General features: G+C 42.3%; 1 protein-coding gene across 2 annotated transcripts in view; it reads left to right on the top strand.

Annotated features, from left to right (window-relative positions):
* Positions 1–23,236, top strand: part of celsr3 (cadherin, EGF LAG seven-pass G-type receptor 3) — a 112,849-nt gene extending 89,613 nt beyond the window's left edge. For both annotated transcript variants that reach the window (XM_069693898.1, XM_069693897.1), the window contains 14 exons: positions 698–865; positions 2,670–2,796; positions 3,960–4,166; positions 7,996–8,170; positions 9,324–9,436; positions 10,139–10,218; positions 10,662–10,788; positions 10,916–11,035; positions 12,847–12,944; positions 13,678–13,769; positions 14,090–14,263; positions 15,950–16,144; positions 18,132–19,203; positions 19,515–23,236. In XM_069693898.1, coding sequence (XP_069549999.1) covers positions 698–865; positions 2,670–2,796; positions 3,960–4,166; positions 7,996–8,170; positions 9,324–9,436; positions 10,139–10,218; positions 10,662–10,788; positions 10,916–11,035; positions 12,847–12,944; positions 13,678–13,769; positions 14,090–14,263; positions 15,950–16,144; positions 18,132–19,203; positions 19,515–19,542 — 2,776 coding nt within the window. In that variant the 3' untranslated portion in view covers positions 19,543–23,236. The remainder of the gene's footprint in view (positions 1–697; positions 866–2,669; positions 2,797–3,959; positions 4,167–7,995; positions 8,171–9,323; positions 9,437–10,138; positions 10,219–10,661; positions 10,789–10,915; positions 11,036–12,846; positions 12,945–13,677; positions 13,770–14,089; positions 14,264–15,949; positions 16,145–18,131; positions 19,204–19,514) is intronic.
* The last annotated feature ends 1,641 nt before the right edge of the window (positions 23,237–24,877 follow it).

Genomic DNA, 24,877 nt, shown 5'->3' with positions numbered 1-24,877 from the left:
TCTTTAAAAGCCATTTCAGTTTGACTTTAAAATGATCCAAATCAGGATCCATTTTGAGTTCTGTCGGTCAGGAATTCAACATGTTCCCCCAAAAAGGAAATGATGTTTGGTCCAAATGAGGATTTACGTCAGGTCACCTTATAATTGCTCCATGTGTTACTGAGCACCAAAACTCTGAGTGGAAGCACAAGGTCACTGAGCACCTTTGGGTTGCTTATTTGTCTGATCAACCCTCAATGATAGTTTATTATGAATTGCATTAAACAGACCAAACAAAAGCAAATCTTTACATTTGAAAAGCTGGAACTATAAAATGTTTGGCATTTTTGCTTGATATATGACTAAAAAGAACAATTGCTGATCTCAACTGTACGTTGTCATCGGTTCATTTTCTGTCTTTTGATTAGATTTAATTTAGGACTCGTTTCAGTATCGCCTTACGTGACATCTGTTCTCTTCTCTCTGTCTATCGTGCTACTTCTGCTTCTTTTTCTCTCCTCTCTGCCTCTGCTGTTTCTCACCTTTTCTCTGGGTTCAATTACCAAGTAACAAAGTTGGGGTCAATAAACACTCATTTATGTCCTATCTAGTACACAAATCTCCTTCCTCTCTCTCTTCTACTGTCTTTTTTTTACCAGAGTCTTTTGTCTTTTCTTGTGGATATATGGTAACTCTGTACTCGCTCTCTCCCGTAAAGGCTTCCCAGACACCCAGTAATGAACTCCCCAGTGGTCACGCTCTCTATCTACAACAACCAGACGTTTGTAGGAGGACACTTGGACCAGCCCATCCTGCTGGAGTTCAAGCTTCTGGAGACAGCCAATCGCAGCAAGCCTCTGTGTGTGCAGTGGAACCATAGCAGTCCGTGAGTACAGATAAAGAACACATACACTTGTTCATAGACTGCTACATGCACACACACACACACACACACACACACACACACACACACACACACACACACACACACACACACACACACACACACACACACACACACACACACACACACACACACACACACACACACACACACACACACACACACACACACACACACACACCACACACACATTCTATATATTAGGACTGGGCATTATGATAGTTTATTATCCTTCACACTGCATCAGTACTGTTGATACAACTGAAATTCAGAGTATATTTAACAGTGTAGTAATTATTAGGATGCGAATAATAATATTATATAGTCAAAAAAACGACAATATCTCAACATCAAAATTCAATGTTAATCTAATGAGTTTAGGTTTTAGCTATGTTTGCTATTAACAATGAAATATATTAAATATCTGTCTTTACACTTTCTGTCACTGGACTTAGCTCAGGGGGACTGATGTTTTTAACATTCAACACAGGTAATGAACTAGGTAGGCTAGGCTACATAAATCTAGATATTTTACCGTATATTAAAAGCCAGTGCGTTGCTCCCTGTCGCCACAAAGCAAAGTGACATCAAACTGACTTCTCTTAGCTCTCAAAAAACTCATACTTTACTTGTAGGATTTTCCTCCCACGACAAGTGTTCAAGTATATTTTTCCTCCACTGACTTTCCCACTTCCCAGTTGCTCATGAACGCACCATTATTATACACATTCTTTCTCTGCACACCTGTCATAGTAATAAAAGCACAGGTGAAACTGATGACATTAATGACAGCTCAATTCTCTGAGGTGTCCACTGCAGCAAGTCAGCATGCACATCAACAGAACTGTAGTGCTGTTGTTATTAACATAACTAATTACACTTCTGCATTTCCTTGTTACAGCTGTTAAATGTCTGTCGAAAGAGACTTGCTCAGTGAACTGGTGCTGTCAAGGGGATAAATTCTATCTTTATGTGTATATGTGTTAGAAAGGAGTTAGCATTATTCACATGAAGATCTGCATCTGCATTTCAAAAACTGCCATCATTTGGACCGGAAAACAATTTATTGAATGACAGTTTGACTTATAAATTTGGCGGTTAGACACCATCGTTCAGTAGCCGCTTCACAAAGTGATGTGCCAAATGGATGTAGGAGATAAGACAGGACATCCCGGAGCATAGACGCTGGAGGAGGTGCAATGTTATATGCTAAAGATTTAACAATTTCCACATGATCAACAGCTGGCAGGAAAAACTCCCTTTTAACTGGAAGAAAACCTCAGACGAAGCAGGCTCAGAGGTGGGCGGTCATCTGCCTCAAACAGTTGGGGAGATGACTGATGGAAACTTCAGATGAGGCTCCCAGGAAAGACAAGTCGAGAATGTGGTGATGGGCAGGAGGAGGGTTGTGTGTCAGAAGGTCTGAAAGGTTTAATCACAGAATTACAATTATATTTAAAGAACAAAGATGAGAAACTTATTGGCCTGAAAGCGCTTGTAGAAATATCATTGGGGACTTAGAGCAACTTTGACAGTGTGGGAAAGCAGAAGTGATGAAGCAAATAGAGCAGCAGGAAAAGCCACAGAGGAATGATGAAAAAAAACGTAAGGGAAAAGATCTTCCTTGCTGAATTTGGGCTTAAGCTTCATTTTCAAAATCGCACAAACAATTACTGATGATGAAAAACACACATAATACAAACGTGTCTTTGTGCCTGCACGCTAGTCATCTTTTCACTTGTGGTCCCTCGTTTTTAACCCTTCATGTCCGTCTCTCTCTCTGCAGGTATGAGATCGGAGGATGCTGGACGGTGAGGGACTGTATGGTGGTGTACAGGAACACCTCTCATGTCCGCTGTCAGTGCCAGAGACTGGGCACCTTCGGCGTCCTGATGGACAGTTCGCAGAGGGAGGTGAGCAATCGCTCAGTTTACTCAACTACTTTTTTATAATCAAATGAAATCAGTGTTTTAACACCGATTTACTCGGAGTCCCTTTCTGCCATAACGAGGCATGTAATGGATTTCCCATCAGTTAACCTCATACGTACCTGTGCTTCACCCCGTGTCACGCTGCCCTTTTTTATCTGAATATCTTAGCTGGTAATTTCTGGATCAGGTTGGTGTGAAAGCATAAAATCCTAAAGAGAGAAATCCTGACTGACGTTCAAAAGGCTAAAAGAAGCCTTGTTACAGCTGTAAAAGATTTTCACGGCTTAATGGAAAGTCCCCCTGCCCTTCACTTCCCCGGCATACTAAGTTAACAATGTTTCAGATCTTGAGACAGGAAAACCTGTCTAAGTAATGCATTCCTACAAACTTTTATGTTTTACAAGAAGCGTCTTCAATAAAATGATTTATCATTTTTATGAGTCCAGTGCTACGAGAAGAGTAGAATCGCATTTCCATTTATTTGAGATGTTGAAGATGTGCCCAGTTTGCTCAGATGAAATTGTTGTTAATTTCTGCCATGTTTACTGGCAGCAAATGTTTTCTGTACATGCACAGCAGTGATGAATCGATTTCATGCTGTTGATACTCTGACAGATCAGACGGGTCTGCTAGTTGGCTCAGTCTGTTGTTTGAATCCTTTTAGACATGTTACCTCGGGATTTGCTCATAAAAATAATAGACTTGACCCTTGATGATTTGTAGGTCTTATATGAGACAACTTGCTGGCTGCTGCAGCTTTGTTTTCTGCAGTTCACCTACTTGCTTTCCAAGTAATTTAACATCTTGGCTATAAATAGTGACAGTTCACATTGACGGCAGACAGAAGAGGGCAGACGGTGATCTAGACTGAAGTAGCAGCATTTCAGCATGTTCAAAAGCTTTGCTTTCATCGCTTTGCCTTATTTCACCTTGTTATTTTAAATTGTTTTGCTCAATCTTTATCTACCATTCCTTTGTTTGCCAATTTTATTCCTTTTTTTTCTTACATTTTCTTTTCTCCACAAGTTTCCCTCTCATTTCCTCTGCCTACTTTCCTTTTTATCTGCTCCCAACAATGTGATATAAATCCAATAACACCTTCTCTTTATCTTTTTTCCCTCCTTCTCGCGTCTCTCTATGAGCAGCAGTTGGAGGGTGACCTGGAGACACTGGCCCTGGTCACATACTCCTCTCTGTGCGTCTCCATGCTGGCCCTCCTCCTCACCGTCCTGGTGCTCTCCTGCCTCCGGGGCCTCAAGTCCAACACCAGGAGCATCCATTCAAACACAGCGGCAGCCATGTTTTTGTCAGAGCTGGTGTTTTTGCTCGGGGTCAATCAGACAGAACAGCAGGTAGGTACTGGCGGGGGGTTGTGAACTTGTTTTCCGGCAGCTTTCTTTGTTGCCTTTATCTTAATTGGTTTCCTTTTTTTCAAACCACTGCCCATGTACTTTTCATTTTCCCCCACATTGTAAGTGAGGAATATGTATTTAGATCTTAGCCATATTTTGCAGATGTAAAGGTATAGTCACAGTGGTAGCTGGTCATGGAAAACCGGCATGCTTTTTGCTATTCAGTGGATCATTACCTGCTGTGTCCTCCTTCTCTGGTGCAGCAGTAGCACTGTCCAGATATTTTCCAAGAAATATCATATTTCTGTGTTTCCCACAAGTTGAGAATTTACATGTGACTGTGGGTGTTGCGAAATATGATCAATGTGCATGCAGAGACTCATGCTGGTGAGAGGGGGAGAGTGTAACCCAGGTTATTATCTGTAGCTACAATCTACCATGTTCCCTAAATGCTGCAGGCTATCGGTAGTTGAGGTGACTAGGTGTCCCACTTTATGTGGAACTGCACAGTATTTTTATTGCTACTGTTTCCCACATGTTGTGGGAAGTTTGACTGGCTCTAGTTTTCAAAAGTCAGCACTGCAAGACAGACGCTTTTCTCAAATCTGTCTTTTTTCAAAGGCTGTGAAAAAAGTGGGGTTTTCATGGGACTGTGTTTGATGTCAATAAATGTGGTAGGAAGCTGGCACTGCAAGAGACCATTTACTATCAAACTTTAGCTTCCTTTTATGCTTTCTAAGTTAGATAGGGATTATATATAATTTTTAGATTACATGTCAGCACTGGTAATATGTCCCACATCATCCCACACAAACAGTCTTTGACACACATTTGGTTTGTTGGATCTGTTCACTTTATCGGTAAATGCTAGCCAAGCGGCTGCGCATAGGGAAGCTTGTATTCCTTACTCAGTAACTGCAGTGCATGCACTGTGTTTGTGGATAAAAAATAGTGTGCAAATAAAGCGTTCTAGTGTAAGATTGACGCAAGTATAAAGTGTTTCCCCAACCAATGGGATTCCCCACCACTCTGAAAGAGGGCTTTTAATAGAATTGAGGGCTTTTAATTTGGAACAGAAAAGATATAACTTTGATCCCTCTCTCAGTCAGTGACAGACATCGCTTTATCTGGTCTGTTGTGGTTTGTTTGTAAAACACTGTGTTCACTGTTTCACAGTGTTTTGTTGGGGACAACTCTTCTTACCTCCCTGTCTTTTGCTTTCTGCCCTCAGTGTAGCTCCTTCCTGTTCACATATATTTTCTGCTGCTTCTTTTACTTTAAATCCTCTTCCTATTGCACTCAGTGCTTTCTCCATTTTCCCTCTTCCTCTGCATCGTTTCCTCTTGTTTCCTTTGTCTCTCCTGACCTCTGTATCTTTATATTTTGTTACATCACATGAATGTACAGTGTGTGGGGGTGTGTTTAAAAAGCAGCGAGTCTTTATGAGAAGGGGCACTGCAAATATATGCTCAGTCAGCATGAAATCCAATTAATTAAGCTGTATCCCCCCACATAGTTGACTCTACAGCTCTCACAGTGCGACTGGTTACTTCTAGCCGAGCAATATGTTTGCTAATTCATGTACATCATGCTTGGGAGAGCGTGTTAGTGCTCACAGTGGTCGTGTGTGTTTTTATGTGCTTGTGCATATTTTAGTCTTTCTATGTTTTTATGTGGAACTTGGATTGTCTGTGTGGGAGTGCGAGATTCATAGTCTTGCTGTATTACTTTCACGGCTGCTGCTTCTTCTGTGTCATGATTAGCTGTTGTTCGAAATTTGTACAGAGCTTCTTTTGACTTTAAAATCTGGGACTTACAAGTCTGCTTTCCTTAACTTCGAGATGTGGAGCGCTCAGATGTGGTGTTTTTTCACAGTCCATGAAGGTTGAGACCGAAGTGTGTTCAACCAGAGCATTTTATGGCTTTAACACCTTTGTGATGCTGCAATCATATTTGAAGTTTGTTTTCTTTGATTCAAAGTGAAGTTACAACGTTTAATTTGATGCAGGATAACAGGATTGACTGCTTAATTCTTTAGGATGTAATCTACCTTGTTTTGTAAGTAATGGTGTGTTCATAAGCAACTGGAAAGTGTTGCCGTTAGTTTGCTGACTGTTTTAAACGTTATGTGCTAAAAACATCACGTACAAATGTAGTGTACAAATAATAATGACCTTCTGAACTCCATTTCATCCCTGTGATGGTCTACATGGGTGATGACGCAGGTTGTTTGTTACTCTTCAGTATTCAGACAGCAGATTTCCTGAAGGCTGCCATGTTGCCTCTTTGTTGTTGTCATGTGATCGCTCTCAGCTGAGAAGTCGGAGGTTACCAAATCATAACTTTCCCACTTTCCAGCTGCCTGAACGCACCATTAAGAGCACTTATTATCTATTATCAAATGAGGAGCTCACACTAGATTACTTTTTTCAATCATTGTTTTTATATGCATTCAAAGATGGCTTTGAAAACTGTCTGTCTGCTTTCAACAACCATCTATTTCAACACACTAATTTATGCATTTCCTGAGCTTGGTTTAAATTTTGTTCTCTGGTGACTTGTTCTTTCAATTTCGTAGTTGCTGTGATTTGCCACCACTTGTATTTGAATGGCATTGGCCTCATCTGGTCAAACAAAACACACTGAATTTCAAATAAACCACTCCAGACATTCTCGAAGGCAGCCTGAGGGTAACTTCTGAGAGCTTAAATGCTAATATTCTGCATTATTCATGGGGAAGTTCAATAGTGCGAAACCAAACAGCAGCACTTCATTGAAAAAATGATTCTGAAGTTTGAGAAAAAGTATTGAGATTCATTCCTGTTGAAATGCAACCTAAACCATGGTGTTGGAATGACCTCAGAAATCCATGTTAGAGCAGATTATAGCATCCTCTCAGCCTTTATGCAGCATCACGGTTACAGCAGAGTTTTCCATGTGCAACAATATTGATTTATGGGTAATTCAAAACATAAAGAGAAAGAAATCAAGCATGAACTAAGCTAACATTTTATAGATATCTCTGGACACAGAAGACATCTAATAAATGTATATATTATGAATTTTAAAAAAATCACTTTGTAGCTCATTTAAGGCAACGAACTGCTTGAAATATAAGATTATAAATTCAGTGTTCAAACAACTGGACTGTAAATGTGGTTCAGCTAATCACAACCAGTAAATAAGTTGGCCTGCTTTTTCTTCTCATTGTGTAATGAGACACATAAACTTTCACATTAGTAGATATAATTGCTATGAAAGCCACATTACCTGTGAGGGCATTCTTTGCCATGTGTGCTTTCCTCTACAGATGGTGCTCACTGTCGTATCCATAATCACAGTTTAAAGACACTCTCGGGTGTTATTGCTATAATTCAGCACTTTCGCAACGTTTAATTTACGTTCATATCCGTTATTTTGCGCTTTTCCTGGAGATATATTCTAATACGCTGCCATAAACTCTGTTCATTAGATGCATTAGTAATTAAATCATGAGCAGTTGTTGCATCTGCTGTGCTGAAATAATGACTTGTTGGTCACTTGCAAAGACGTCTGCATCACAACTATCACACAATCAATACAAAGGATTATATTTGTTGTCTCTCACTTTGCTTTTGTCAATGTTTTTTTTATTGCTTCTTGTTTGACTTTTTCCAGCTGCCTCACGTCTCTTGTCTTCCTCCCTTCGCCTCCATCTGTCATCCCTGTTTCCCCCATTTCTTTCCTGAATCCTTCATTCTCTCTTTCCTTCTGCTATCTCCATATGTTCTGCTTCTTTCTTTGCCTTTCCCCCCCCTCCTTTAATCCCTCTCTTTCTCTCTGCCTCCAGTTCCTGTGCACGGTGGTCGCCATCCTGCTGCATTACTTCTTCATGTCCACGTTTGCCTGGATGTTCGTGGAGGGCCTTCATATCTACCGGATGCAAACCGAGCAACGCAACATCAACTACGGAGCCATGAGGTTCTACTACGCCATCGGCTGGGGCGTGCCCGCCATAATCACAGGTAACACACGTTGACACGCACACACCGACACGCAATCACACACACTTTCACAGTGAGTCTGTAGATAAGAGGTCCTATTGACATTCGTATTAAACAGGTTTCGGTGGTATTTTAATATAGAGATAGTAAAGCAGAGATACACACGCTAGCAATTTCTGCCATGACACATACTGTTAGGAAGTAATATCTGTCTGCTCTCTATCCTTGCTTTACTCACACACGCGCACACACACGCGCACACACACTGGCAGTTTCCATCCAGATTCATAACATGCTGCCAACTCCCCTCTATCTGTTGCTGTTTCTGTCACTGTCACTGTCACACACACACACACACACACACACACACACACACACACACACACACACACACACACACACACACACACACACACACACACACACACACACACACACACACACACACACACACACACACACTTGCAGACCGCTATCTCTCCTTGCCTCAAGAACGGATCTGTCTCCCACCATGTCACACACACATTAGCACATTTCTCTTTCCTCAGGCCCACAGGTGTGTTTATGTCTGTCTTTATTTTCCGGCTATTCCTGCCTCTCTTACTTTTGCAATTCAATTTAAGAATTCTTAAGACCCACAACTGTCAAAAAGCTTGTCAGCGTTGTCCAAACAAGGATATATAAGGAATAAAGATATCGCAGTTCATGTCACAAATCTCCTAGCAACCATATGTGGCGCAACCACGGAAGCAGAAATATCCAATAACACAGAAAAACAGACATCTAAAGTTTTTTTTTTTTTTTTATGTACATTTGTTCATTACTGTTGCAAACAAATCAAAAAATAATGGATTTTACATTTACTGTTTTACTGTAGAAGAACTCAGTTACAAATTGCTTTGACCTGACAGCAGCATATTCAAAGTCATGTTTTAAAGAGTTGATTACCTCTAACATAGTAACTTGTCACCTAAATTTGTTAATTTTATAACGATTAATGATTAAAAAAGATACTTAACAATAATTTGAATTGTCCTGTTGTAATTTGTTGACGGTCATCAGATTATAGCATGCTGTCATTGACTGTCCCTCCAGCTCCCTCTGTGATTGACAGCAGAGGACATCACAGAGTCAATCTCCCTGTCTGATCTGACTATCTGTCTCTTTGCTGCAGGCCTGGCAGTGGGTTTGGACCCAGAGGGTTACGGGAACCCAGACTTCTGTTGGATCTCTATCTATGACAAACTCATCTGGAGCTTCGCTGGTCCTATCGCCATCGTTATACTGGTAACCGTCTCCCGTTTGTATGCACACAAACTTAAAGGAAATATAGTGCAAACAGTGATGTGATGGAGAGCTGGTGTAGACTGTTGATGTCATTTTTTTTCCTTTTTTAGTCAGGGGGGGGTTTCCCCTTAAAAGATAACATAATCATATAATCAGACGAGTCTAGCTCTTCTCACGAGGCTCGGTATCAGCCGCAGGTAAACTCTGCTTCACTGCAAGTGAATTTTTGACTGAGCTTCTAAAATTAGTAGAATCATAACATCAGTCATGTGTGTTAGCACTCTGAATGAATTTAGGAAGGACGACACACTTGAACTCAGCTCGACCATAATTTTAATTGCTCCCCACATCAAGCTAGCACCTTTCACTTTACAGCTTCCCGTGAATGGATAATTACAGAACAGTGTAGTCAGTAATCAGGGTTGTTCTGTTTAACATATACATGTTTCTACTTCTTTGATTTTTTTTTCTTTTATTTATTAGTTTGTCAATAATTAGTCTTCATATACCGTTTGAGCTAAAACTAAAACAGAATTTACAGAAAAAGACTTTGATGTCTTCAATAAATGTATCTTTACCCTCGTAGAGGACTTTTTTTATCCACATTGATTTAGCTTCAATTGTTGCTAACAGCAGTATTGTATTAGCTGAAATGCATTAAACATGTTGCCTTACCGTGTGTATTGATCTCCGACTGTCCAGATGAATGGAGGGATTTTCATGATCGTTGCCAAGATGTCGTGCAACCCGTCTCAGAAAGAAACCAAGAAGCTCCCTGTCATGTACGTCGCTGCCTCCACACTTTCCTCACTTCCAAGAAGGGACTTTGTTGCCTATTTTCCACCGTGCAATCTTTTCTGCTGTTGTGGGCTTTTTTTCAGGCTTCAGTGGGTGCTGTATAAAATGATCATGATGATGACTCGGTGGCTGTGAGATAGTAAAAGTAAATTTGCTTCCAAAGATCACAGCAACTAAGGAGCCAGTTAATAAGCCAGCAGGGGGATGAAGCAATTTAATCAGTGTCACTGTATACATGCACTGCTACTAGTCAAAATATAACCATTTAATTAACTAAATGTGAACATGTAGAGATATAATATGTTGATATGTTCATTTTTATGCTCATGAAAATGTCTGCAGCTAGAGTGTGTGTCATATCACAGATTCTCTCAGGTGAATGCAGCTCTGATCTTCTCTGTTCCTCTGTCTGTCTCTTTCTCTCCAGTGCTACCGTCCGTGATGCCTTCTTGCTGCTGCTGCTGGTCACCGCCACCTGGCTGTGTGGTCTGATGGCTGTAAACAACAGCATACTGGCTTTCTACTACATATTTAACGTGCTCTGCCTCGTCCAGGTATGAACTTAGTGAACAGCATATTCTGTTGCGGGATCTTGACAAGCTGACACTGTGAACTTTGACGTTTGTATGTCCAGTAATCCCTCTGACTGTTCTTCTTCATCTCTTTGCTGCTCACCCACAGGGTCTGTCGGTGATGCTAGTCTTCACTGTGTTCAACTCGGAAGTTCAGGAGGCCTGGAGTGTCGCCTGTCTGGGGAAGAAGAGTCCTGGAGAAGACCCACCAAGAGCACCGCAGAACACAGTAAGTCCCACATTCATGTACGCAGCAAACATCCAAAAAATGATCTGAGAAATGATACAAATTATTGTAGTCATTTAAATGAACCATGATATTATAATATTATTCTCCTCATTGCACAATAGTGACCGGCAGACAGAGTTTTAAGATCCTGATGTGAAGCCAGAGATCGTCTCAGTGAATGATCCCAAAGCTATTTATCATCTTTGTATCTGACTTTATTTTCTCTGTTGGAGACACATTCTCATTGAGTCCATTACTCGACAGTGCCCCAGCCCTCCTGCCCTCCATTTCTCCTTCCCTCTGTCCATCCATCAGTCTTTCCTGTTCTCTCTCCCTCCTCTCCTTCTGCCCTGAGGGTTCGTTGGTGACCCACATAAAACAATAAACCGACCAATGGAGCCCTGCCTGCTCTTCTCTTTAGCCCACTTCTACTAAAGCACTGTGCAGGGCCTGTTTAGTGGTGTGTGTGTGTGTGTGTGTGTGTGTGTGTGTGTGTGTGTGTGTGTGTGTGTGTGTGTGTGTGTGTGTGTGTGTGTGTGTGTGTGTGTGTGTGTGTGTGTGTGTGTGTGTGTGTGTGTGTGTGTGTGTGTACACAAAACTGTATATGAGTGTGTGCACATTTTTCTCTTTTATGCAGTGTAGTCCACATGCAGCCTGAATGTGTGTGGGGGAGTGAGGCGTTTCTGTCGATGTGCATGGAGGTGTGTGTGTGTATTTGTGTTTCGGAATTTGTGTGTGTGTATTTGTGTTTGGGATTGTGTGTGTGTGTGTGTGTGTGTGTGTGTGTGTGTGTGTGTGTGTGTGTGTGTGTGTGTGTGTGTGTGTGTGTGTGTGTGTGTGTGTGTGTGTGTGTGTGTGTGTGTGTGTGTGTGTGTGTGTGTTCATTTCCACCCTTTTAACCTCCATTTCCTCCAAAGCTCTTCCTCTCCATTACTGATTCATCTGGGACAAAAACCTGCACCTATTATTAGAGACCCACTCTGCTGTTTTTACCTTTGATGGACTATATGTTTAAATGACCACCTATTAGTGTCCATTTATCTATCTGACTACTGTAGAGAGAGAGAGAGAGAGAGAGAGAGAGAGAGAGAGAGAGAGAGAGAGAGAGAGAGAGAGAGAGAGAGAGAGAGAGAGAGAGAGAGAGAGAGAGAGAGAGAGAGAGAGAGAGAGAGAGAGAGAGAGAGAGAGAGAGAGAGAGAGAGAGAGAGAGAGAGAGAGAGAGAGAGAGAGAGAGAGAGAGAGATTTTCGTACTGTACAATATGTTATTTATGACTAAGGTGAACAATAAACTACAGAGAGCAGAGGTCTTTTCTCATTTGCAGGCTGAAGATTGTGCTCCAATACCTCTACCAATGGTCAACATCTAGCAGCTATAGTAGCTCACGTGGGTTTCGGGAAGCCATAGTAAAATACAACGTTGGGTTGACATGTTTGAATGCTAACAAGAGTGTTGTCTTTGCTTAGGATTCAATTACAATAGGATTACAATATGGAAAATAATTGAGTCCTTAAAATATATTATGCAACACAAGTTGGCCCATTTTGAGACACAAATTTGGACTATAGCCATTTTTTACTGTTTGAAATATTGTCCTTAAAACAACTATTTCTTTCAAATGTTACGTTGTTCCTACTTCCTCTTCAAAACATAATTAATTAACTTGCGTCTGTACCTTGTGTGTGTGTGTGTGTGTGTGTGTGTGTGTGTGTGTGTGTGTGTGTGTGTGTGTGTGTGTGTGTGTGTGTGTGTGTGTGTGTGTGTGTGTGTGTGTGTGTGTGTGTGTGTGTGTGTGTGTGTGCGTGCCCTCAGGCTCAGAACCCCTATCATAATGCTTCTCTGTTGGAGCAGAGCGGGCTGCACCGCATCACCCTGGGAACCTCAACTATCTCCTCCGTCAGCTCCGCCAGGTATCTGTGCACACAACCCCCCCCCCCCCCCACACACACACACACACACACACACACACACACACACACACACACACACACACACACACACACACACACACACACACACGTCACAACAAAACAAACTAAGAATGAATTTGGATGGAAAATTTACTGTCAGAGTAGATTAAAACTAGTTTTTCTTTTGGTTCAAATGGTTTAATACCAACAATATAAAAGTAAGAAATTGATAACGACACTCAATGATTATAAAACGAGGAGAACTCATCATTCAAATAGGAATCTGTCAGGTTTTGTTGACTGTCTGTGGCTCACTAATTTGAGACGAAGTTGCTTGAGGGAGGAAATTCCCTCACTATAAAAACCCTGTTGTGTATTTTGTGGGTCAGTGGGGTGAAGATGAAGAAGATTGGATGGAACAATGTACTAAGCGACATGTAGAGCAACACTAATGTGCTCTGAGAGCGACTGTCGATGGCTTCATGGCTCACTGACTGTCTTACTGTCTAAGTGTGCACAGTGCAAATATATATGTGGATGCTCTCTACTTTTAATCTGAATTGGCCTGTGTGTGTGCACTTACAGTATATTTATTGTGTGTGTGTGTGTGTGTGTGTGTGTGTGTGTGTGTGTGTGTGTGTGTGTGTGTGTGTGTGTGTGTGTGTGTGTGTGTGTGTGTGTGTGTGTGTGTGTGTGTGTGCACATCCTCACTCCTCTTCTCTTTCCCTGTTAGAGAAAATCTTTTGGCTCGTCAGACTCTGGAACAAAACATCGTCCAAACGGGAGCGACAGACCTGGATGTAGCCATGTTCCACAGAGATGGAGGTGAACACACGCACGCACACGCACACACACACGCACACACACACACACACACACACACACACACACACACACACACACACACACACACACACACACACACACACAGGGATGACACGCAAACACACACATTTAACAAACAGTGGTATCACATTCATTTCTGCTCCTCTGTTCTGCTCCTTCTTACTACTCTGAATGAATTTAATTAAGGATCAAGCACACACACTCATAAAGAAGAATAACAGCTCATCAATCCTATCTTTCCCTCCTCTTCCTCGCCTCCTCACTCCATCTATTTAACTTTCCTCTTTCTCTTCTTGCAGGTGAGGACTCCGACTCTGACTCTGACCTTTCTATGGAGGAGGAGCACAGCCTCTCCATCCCTTCCTCCGAGAGCGAGGACAACGTCCGTCTCCGTGGGCGCATCCAGCGGCGATTCAAACGCTCCAATCACGGCGAGCGTCTGCTCACCGAACCCACCAACAACAGCAGCAAAGGTAGATGAGGGATTTTCACATGGGCTCATTTTTATTCATGAAAAAAAAAATATGTGTCTTGATTTAGGAAACTTAAGAATACCGATGATGACTGTAGCCGTAGAGTTACATGTGATTGTCCTATTAAAATGTTTGATAAAGAATTCATGGAAAAGTCACATATTTGGACAAAATAATGTATATTTTTTAAAGGAATACTTCACAGAAAATCTATGTTGTGATTATCAAATACGGTTGAAAGATGGTTAAAGTTTGTAGTTTGACCCTTTGCGGAGGAATGACGCACTAATGTCAGTGCAAACTAAAAAAATTACTCCTCCTGCACAAATCCCTTCCTTACAATTGATTCCTACGTTCAGTACCTTTTAAGCATTTTGTCTTAAAGACACCTTCACAGCATCTGTGAAGTAGCATTTTAACAAATAGGCAGAAACATATGGCAAAACAACACATACAACAAGAGGAAATATCAGTCAGTGGTCATTAATCAATACCTTCCTTCTTCCAATACAGATATTATGCATAATATATGGGCGCATGCACTTCAAAGAGTGTTACAGTAAATGTCATGTATATATAGTTTCTCTGAGAGGTTTCACTGAGAACAGGCCAGATGTGTTCAACTCTATAAGTCCATGTAGGCAATCAATTCTTAGCTTAATAAACCATTTGGATCACATGAACTTTGTTCAGGGTGAAACCAGACCAGAGCTGTCAGTTCAGTTGAAGAGGAGGCCCCTGAGGTTGCTGTTAAACTGAAGTTGTACTCAGACATTTTGGCTTTTTACTGAAAGGTCATCGTCTGAAGGCGTCCACTTGGTTGTGACAAAGGATTTAAGCCCTCATCGCTGCCACAAGTGTTCAACGGCCGGCATCAACAAAAAAGGCTTTTTTATAACCTTTTATTCTTGTTGCTTTGTTGTTGGCAAAAGCATGTTTCAGAGGGAAAAACAGGCTGAATGAACTCTTAACAAGATGTGGTCGTCAAAGTAAGAGCTTAACATCTATGGTGCGATGATGTCATGCATTACATAGATGGAACCAAGAAGGAATAATGTTTTTTATTTTCTGTCATTTTGATAATGGATTAAGTTATTTATCAAACAGAAATTTGCATAGCATTTTCATTCTAATATCATCGGGTTGATCTGAGAAGACCTTTTTGAACAATAAATGGCCGTAAAGGGAAACTCCACTATTCATGGGGGAACACGTCTAGTTTCTCTTGATTCCCTTTGTTTTTCCTGTTTGTAGGTTATTTGCAGTCTTCTGACACTATTATTTTGCTTTGGCTGTTATTTCAAAATGAACATATGCTATTTGTCTGCTGACAACTGCTATTTGGTGCGGACATCTGTTTTGTGCTCGTGATGATGCTCGTTGGGAAACAAAATGTAACACAATGCCTGGTGTCAAATTAAAAAGATGAGCGTAAGAAAGTAGCTTTTTATAACTGCTGTTTACTGGCTTTAATAATGAATTGGTTTTGATTGGTTTCAGTGACGACAGGAGAAACTGTGATTTTGTCCACTTTTTTTTATGTTCCGGTCTCATTACATAATGACTTTACAGAGGAACATGTATGTTTGGAAAGTTCAAAAGATTTCACCTCATTAAATGTCACTGACGCTGATGTTAAATTCCTGAGTAACCTCTGCGTGTTGGGTTTCTTTTTGTGTGCGACAGATCTGGATGGCAATGACCTTTTGTCTTACTGGCCAGCTTTGGAGGAGTGCGAGAAGCACACGCTTCAGAAGTGGGGCTCAGAGCGCCCCCTGGGGGCGGATTACAGCAAGGACGCTGCTAATAACAACCAGGGAGACGCGGCACTCACCAGTGGAGACGAGAACGGCCTCACCCAGCCACACAGGCACCGCAAAGGTGAGAGACACGCCAAAACAAACATGGACTAACAAACACAATCTGACGGGGCTCAGACATTTTGGGTTTTGATAATATTCTCAATGTTGTTTCATGATACATGACATTACGACACATGGATGCTGAATATGAAACATACCTTAAGATTAGAAAACAGCCGTCGCACTCAAAGGCACAAACAGCAATGTGCAAAACAACTATTACAAATTCTGAAACCATGTCCATCCATCCATTTTCTATACCCGCTTTATGCTGAACAGGGTCACGGGGGGGGGCTGCAGCCTATCCCAGCTCACTTTGGGCGGAGGAAGGGTTCACCTCAGACAGGTCGCCAGTCCATCACAGGGCCAACACATAGAGACAGACACAAACAAAGACCATTCATGCTCTCATTCACCCCTAAGGGCAATTTATAGAATCACCAATTAACCTGACATGCATGTTTTTGGACGGTGGGAGGAAACCAGAGTACCCGGAGAGAACCCAGGCAGGCACAGGGAGAATATACAAACTCCACACAGAAAGGCCGCGGGCCGGGATCAAACCCAGAACCTTGTCAGTTCTAACCACTGTGCCGCTCATCTGAAACCATGTAGTGTATAATATTTAGCAGACTTGTAAAAATGTGTTTTAATTTATAATTTTTTTTACATTTCTACTCTGCAGCAACTTACTGACTGTATTGTCACATTTGCATCTCTAAGGGCAAAAATCGAATGTGCGTCTTTGTATCATCAGCGTGTTGCCTGAATATTATAAATCTATTATCTCCTTCATCATAATGCCTTACGAACGTGTCCAGACATCCTGTCTGAGTGATGCAGCTCAGTTATCAGGATGAAACTGGGACATGTTGCCAAGAGGAAGATGGAGGAGATGTCAGCTGCATGAGCTGCATCAGCAAAGCATCATTTAAAACACAGCTCAATAACTGAGACTTTATCTGTGATACAGGTTCATTATTTCAGTCCACCTTCCAGGTGACCTAAAGGTGCCCTCGGTCTTGAGAATATGAAGACTCTACACAAATATGAATGTTTTTATTCAGACCTTTATTGTTTTACTTTCATGCCCTTCTTGTTGATTCTTACTCATAACTAGACGTTAGTGTTGTGATGTGCAAATTAGCACAGCTTTGTCAAAGTCAGAGTAAAATATTATAATCTGCATGTCATGATTTACACATTAAGGACATGGAAGACTTTTTGTTCCCCTGCACAGCACATCAGGGCTGGAATCATTCAACTGTCCCCAATGCATAAAACAAAACTGAAACAACACAGCGATGGTCTAAATCTGTCTCTAAAAGCAGGGGTGACACTTTTATATGTACTCGACAATTTGTGTACTCAGAATACATGCATATAAAATTGGCATCTACCCACGTACACACGCTGAGCGAGTGAGTAAGAAACAAATATGCAGGCAAAGTTGAAAATTATTCATGTAGCCTGAAAGCACGAGTGACATTTTAGGGTATGTATTAAGACACAAGTCACACACACACACACACACACACACACACACACACACACACACACACACACACACACACACACACACACACACACACACACACACACACACACACACACGGGTCAACATGTAAAGTGGGTGAAAGTCCTACTTTTAGCAGCATACAGTTTGTTCTTTAGTTGTGTGACTCATTTTAAAGTTGCCTTCAGGATTTTTACGCTCCACACCCAACATGATTCATAACATGGTAACAATGAACAAAGAAGGATTTAAAATGCCATAAGTACAAAACTCTCCTCATTTATTCGCTTTTCTTCATCATTTGACCTCCTCCTCCTCTCAACTCCTCTTTCCCTCAGCAGCCTTAAAGCAGTTCCACCCTCACCTTCAACCCCTGGTGCCCTGCTGCACTTTTTACTTCCTGTCCTCTCTTCTCCTCTAATGGAGTCTCATCTTTTCTATAAATATCTTCTTCCTCTTTCCTTCTTGCGTTCTTATTCTCTCGGCCCAGGTATCCTGAAGAACCGTATTGGCTGTCCTCCTGCCCTCCAGGGTCTTTCCACCATGGGCCGGGTCCCCAGTGAGCTCAACTGGTACCGAACCTCTACTCTGGGCCACCGAGGCGTCCCTGCCGCCTCGTACGGTCGCATGTACTCTGCCACAGCTGGTGCCAGTGGTGGCTCAGGCTCTCTTTCTCAGCCGGCCTCCCGCTACTCCTCCAGGGAGCACCTGGACTCGCTCTCCCGGAGGCAGCTGTCCAGGGACCCGCTAGGGAGGCAGACGGTTGGGGGGTCAAGGGACCGGCTGGACTCCCGGGGTTCCAGGGACAACCTGGATCTCCTACCCAGAAGGAGAGAGCTGGGGCTGGGGCAGGGAGCAGGGTTGGGGGGCCCGGATCACCAGCGAGTCTCATCATCTAGGGAGAACTTGACGGGATCCAGGGACAGACTGGACAACCACCATGCGAGCAGCTTCCACGCCTCGAGGGAGGACTTGAGTGGGAACGGGGCAGCTGCCGGGATGGAGGGGTACCTCAGCGGGTCGAGGTCGCACCTGAATTCGCTGACTCGGCGGCAGGCCTCGTCCCGGGAGCACCTCGGGGGGGCGCTGATGAGCAGCAGGTCGAGGGAGCAGCTGGAGACCAACGGAGTGGGAGCCCAGGCCCAGGCCCAGGCTCAGCCGTGTCGGGAGTGGCTCCGCACTCTGCCGCCCCGCCAGCCCTCCCACTCCGACCAGCCTTCCTCCTCCTCCCCGCCTCCCCCAATCTCTGAGGAGCCCCAGCAGGAGCAGCTACCTTCTTCAGCTCACATCAGGGGACGACTAGACTCGGCGCCTCCATGTAGGTACCCTGGTCAAACCGTCCCCCAGGTCGCAGGTTCAAATCCAAACCCGCTGGGTCGACAGCCATCCAGCGAACACCTGGATATTCTGTCCTCCATCCTGGCGTCCTTCAACACCTCTGTCCTCACTCCTCCCTCTGCTGCCTCTAACCCCGGTCCTAACGGCTCAATCCACGGACCCTCCCCCTCCCCGCCCCAGTCCGCCACCTCCCACAGCATATCTGAAGTCTCCCCCGACTCAGAGTAAGTCCCAATGCATGGACATACCCTCCTCCTGTCTCTGTTTGACATCTTCTGTGTCTCCTCATCTTGGACTTTCGACTTCTTTTCTGTCCTTTTTCATCTCCTTCAGTTCCACTACTTTTTTTTTTTTTTTTATCCTCCCGTCCCTTGTGTCTTAGTCTGTTTTCTAACTCTCTTTATTCTTTTGCCTCTAGAAGCTCATTTCCATTTTATTTCAGTATTTTCATCATTATGTGGGATTGAATTTACAATCACTGGAATAGTTTTTGTACAAACTTACTGATGACTCATTTTTCTCTCCTTCACCTCAGAGCCAACAGAAGTGAAGGACAGTCTTGATGACAGCCTCCATTCTGTAGACCTTAATGCATTGCAGCAGTGATGGGGGCTCAAGGGGACAAGCTAAAGGTCGGAGATGTACCCGAACCACAGGGACAACCTGGGACATTTAAGGAGACAGAGTTGGGACAGAGGAGATTAAAAGAAAGATTGAGAGAGCACCTGCTGATAAAACTAATACAGATAAAAGAAAACGTTTGTGGGTGGGTTGTACTGTATAAAGTTTTTGAATCCTGCCGCCTACAATAGCCTATGATGGTTCTTCGGACGATGAGTCAACCACCTCTACTACCTAAAAGCTGTTAAAGACAAACACAAACTCCTCAGATTTCAAACGTTAGCCTGAAACCAGAAGATCTGTCAAAAAGAGAGAAAAAAAAAAAGAAGACTGTAAATAACATTTTTATACATTTTGTATCTTTTTCATTGGAGATGAAGAAGAAATCTCTTGTGATGTTTCTTTTTTTTCTTTTTTTTTAAATGATTGTGTCCGTGTGAGGTTGTGAGTGAGGTCAATGCGAGTGCAGTCTTGTTCGTTGCTGAAGGAGTGAAGATTTTCTCTACAAAGAAAAAAAAATCCCCAAATTTCTCCCCGAAAAAATGAATTTTTTTTCCCTCGAAAACTTTCCCTCACATCCGTCAACTTTTATGTATAGCGACAGGGGTCCGGCAATAGTATCTGATGAGATTATGGGAAAACCACAGAGATGTGGTTGGAAGGGAAAATATCAAAGTATCAGGAAGTGATTGTACATAGAGGAAGGGGTTATTACAGGAGAAGAAATTCAATGAAACGAGATGATTGTGCAGAGAAAGATTGCAAACAAAACGTAAAGGTTCAACGTCGGTGGTTCAACTGTTAAAGCTCAGTCACGGGTGTCGGAGTATCAGCTCTTTCTGGAGATTGTGCCGTTTTGTGATCCGCTGTATATGAATGTGACATCTATCTGTGTATCTTTGTGTCTGGTGCTGCCTGGCCCAGACCATATCAGTCCACTGACATTACAAGACCATATCTGTCGTGTTCTAGAGACCAGGTTGATATCAGTCCGCCTCTCTCTGCATGAGGGCGTATCATGTAACCACCATTTAAAAGCCCCCTCGAGGTAATCTCTTGCACTTTGATGCATCACGACTCGACCTGCCTCAAGGGATGCCACGGGAGCCGCCGAATCTCCCCAGCAGCTTCCAGGAGACTCATTTATCCAGTAAAAGCTTCTCCTGCAGAAGTTCTGTGCAAATCTAAACCAAAGGGACGTAAAAATCCGTATGAAACATTGATGTTCTCCAGTTTTCTGTGACGGAAATTACTCATGAAGGGCGTGATCGCTGTAGATGTAACTCAGTTTTCAAGATTTTTTTTTTCAACTACTGTGCCATGCAAAGAAGTGTGAAGTGAAAGTGCGTTTGTATCAATGAGGCCTTTGAGATGCGCTGCAACATAACCCACTATGCTTATTATTTTATTTGGCTGCATTTTTGATCAGGTATGTGGACAGAGAGCGAGTCACATCTTAGTGTGTTTGTTTGCAGGCATGAAAGCAGACGTGCAGTACATACAGCACGCAGCACAGTATTTTTTACCTGAATATTTCAGCTGTAGAACATGACCAGGATTTTTTTTACCTGCTTGGCTGCACACAGTTTCTGGAAAATAACTTCAGAATATCCTTTTATATGCGAGAAATTTCACAGAAGAGGCTAAAATACATCCAACATCAGCTGCCATCGGTGGAGAGTTTCCCTCCACACCGCATTAACACAGAGGGTTTCTTTTTTTTCTCCTCATTTAGAGTGATATACAAAGATGAGGTATCTTTCAAGAGCCGGCAAAGCTTCTGCTTCTGGTTTGCAGAGGAGAGGAGATGTCAGCTGTGTCAGCGCTAAAAGCCTCTTAAGTGACTTTGAGGTGCAGGTCTTTCCATCAGCAGTTGCTCCTTTCTCACAGCTGCTGGAGCGAGCCCTGAGTTTAGGCCTTAAGGTAACAACACACGAAGGCAGGCAGGGAGGTATTCTCCACGAGCCTCCAGGAGGAGGAAGGAATTGTGGCTAACATAAACTATGTTATTCTTGTGAAGACAAAAATGCAGTGGGTTGTGTCGTGTGCGTGTCTTTGAGCAAACAGCATTGACAAAAAATACTTCTAAGACCAGAACAGCGAGAAGTGAATAAAAAAAAAAAAAAACAAGGCTAAAAAAGCCACAGAAGAATAAAACCTAAAGGTACAAAACCAGACAATGTTGGAAGGAGAACAAATTGGGTCAGAAACCATGACTGTGAGCAAAAATATAACCGCAGGGAGGAAGGCATGGACGTTACTCATCCTAGAGACACAAAAAGAAACACACAGGAGTGGATGGAAATGCAGATAATGGAAAGAAAACACAAACACACCTCGCAAACAAGTGCATATCTCCTCGCTCTGACCGCTGCTCTGTCAGTCCAGTGTCCCTGGGACGTGACAAGCAAACCTATTTGTGGCAGTATTATTGCCAAAAACTGCTCCTGCAGGGGAGAAAACACCACCTGCCAGTCTGTTAAGAGTTGTACAACAAAAGAAAATTCATTCTTTTCTCTATTTATTTTTGATCACAGATCCAGTTTTCTTCAACTGACCTTAACACGTTTACCTTCTACAAATGAGATTTATTTTATTTATTGATAATTTATCGACACTGTATTGGTGATTTGTTTTTTGCCATTTTGAATGAGAGTCTGTTGTTAAACAAATACGCGATTTGTTTTACTTTTTTTTTCCGTCCGAATGTCCCTTTCTTTTCCACATGTAGTGTTTCTCATGATCTGAGTCTCTCACGACAACAAACTGACCGATGGACGACAAGGAAAAAGGGAGAAGACAATTAACAAGTCTATTTACACCTGAAATTCAAATCTCATGTGAGGCAGAGTTTACTCAATATTTAAGATGGATCCTTCATCCAATCTGGAAGGTAAAGCCTGGAAAAATCAGATGAAACAAACTTTAATTTCTGTCCCGTATGGGGGCATTAGGCCTCTTTAGACATACCTAAACATGTCCAGACTAAGTTGAATACTGGGTGTAAATATTGCAATTATGTCTTAAATCAATACATTATTTTTCTCCCTGCCCATTTTCATAGATCCAAAGCTGGAGTATCACAAGCACAAAATCAGATCAATAACTGGTCATTTATCCACTTTGACATACAGTGAGCTGTCAGTCACGGATAAATAACAGAGAACTACACCTTCAGGTTAACATGGTTTGGACCAATAGGAGCCACACAAGTGCGGGCAGTCAGGAAGACCCAGTTGAGACTAAAATATTGTGATGTGCTCTGAAAAAAGAAAAGAAAAATGGGATCGGTGACAGAAGGGAAGAAACTTAGAACCAGAAGAGAAGAGAAGAGAAGAGAAGAGAAGAGAAGAGGAGGGATGATGGAAGATTGTCTTTGTTGGCTTGTGTGTTCGTTATGGGATGCCTTCTATCCCACCGTTGGGATGGAAACAGCTGTTCCCGTTACCACAGTAACAAGAGAAATGTTGGACATTAAAAAATGACCTATTCCTACAAGGTGGTGTGTTGATATTTATTCTGTGTGTGAGACAGAAAGAGGTGTCCTGTTTCATATGCATGGGAAGAGACATTTTCAGGTGTTAGAAAGGGAGCACAGGAAACATCCCGACACAGGGACATGTTTGGTTTCATTTCCCTCCGACTTGTTTTGACTCTCAAACTATTCTGTCACACTGAGAGGCAGCAGAGATGTTTAGCTGCCACCTTGATATAGTCAGCTCGAGGTAGATGCACCCAGCTAAGGCAGAATATCGCTGCTTCCTGCATAAATCTTAGATTTAAACCTGCGGAAACAAAAACGGATCAACGCTGCTGTTAGATTTTTAAAACTACTCGGTCACAGGTCCATGAGATATTGATATAATCCAAATGAAATATTTCCTTTAAAATGTAGAGCTCCAGCACAAATGACAGGAATAGGAAAATTGTTGTAAATATTGCTTTCTTGCCAGAAGTTAGATGGGCATATTAATGACACCGTCATGTCTCTGCCTCAAGTACCGGAGCCAAGAGGTGCCCAGGTTAGCGTAGCATAAAGACTGAGAGCAGTGAAAACCAGCTAGCCTGACAATGTCCAAAATTTTAAAAATACATCTACCATCACCTCTGACTGGCTGTTTCCTGAAATGTTGAACTATTCATTTATTCTCTAAGTGTCTGAACTGTAATGGACGATTGTGCAGCATTCTTCAAAAAAAAAATACTCGACAAAAACATAAATGTAACATTTGTGCACACAAAAGATTTATTTCTAAAAAACAAATTAAATCTGTTTTTGAACTAATCCATCTGGCTGACAGGTGTTTCACATCAGGATGCTAATTAAACAGCATGATTACTGCGCGGGTGTGCCGGGGCGTGGGGGGGAAACACAGTTGTTGATCGTGTCCTGAGAAATGTTGATCCTCTCATCTTCTAAACACTGCAAAAAGGCTGCTGGATATTGGCAGGAGTTGGATGTGTCACACCTGTCAGGTGGATGGATTATCTTGGCGAAGGTGACATGCTCACGAACAGATTTGAACAAATTTGTGAATTTTTCTTTTTGAGAAAATAAACCTTTAGTTTGCATAGAGGAAGTCACAGATCTTTTACCCCAACTTTAGAAAAATAGGTGTGAAAACAAGTGTTGTTTAATTGGGTTTCAAGCTGGTGAATGTGAAGGCCATGATTCAATTCATGTTCATAGCATTCAGCAACCCTGTGTTTATTGTGTGGTAGCATCTGGATATTGTACGAAGTATGGACAAAAATGCAGATGGGCCTCCTTTATGTTTTAAGTCTGTGTTTTCATGGTCTGAGATAGGACATTTATATTTCCAGTGGAGCAAAATCCTCCATGTACCAATACATTATTCCTATGAACAGCATACTTCCAACTCAATGGTCAGAGTTCAGGGGAAAGGCCCTTTCCTGTTTTGACAATATTGCGTGTCCTCAAAGTGAGATCGATACTGAGAAATACTGCCGTTTCTGCAGTTCGTGTGGGAGAATGTGGCTGATTTGCACAAAGCCCTGAACTCAGCCCCAACAAACACCTTTACAGTTATCACCCACTTTAAATGCTAAACCTCAGTAATGCCGTTGTGGCTGAATGGGAGCAAATCCCTGCACCAAGGTTTCAAGCAGACGCTCCAACGTCATATTGAAGCGTGTGATTTTGGAAGGAGATTCTCAAAAGACGCATATGATCGTAATGTTCATGCATGTGGTTCACAGTAAGTTTCTCCTATCACATATTCAGGTATTTTTTTTATAGACAAGTCCAACTTTGTT

This window comes from Brachyistius frenatus, unplaced genomic scaffold, assembly GCF_029030835.1.
Source record: "Brachyistius frenatus isolate BFR_SWC_R1_liver_20210118 unplaced genomic scaffold, ASM2903083v1 Contig_16, whole genome shotgun sequence".
Taxonomy (NCBI): domain Eukaryota; kingdom Metazoa; phylum Chordata; class Actinopteri; family Embiotocidae; genus Brachyistius; species Brachyistius frenatus.
Note: the sequence above shows the minus strand (reverse complement) of the source record. Positions and strands in the feature narration are given on the sequence as shown.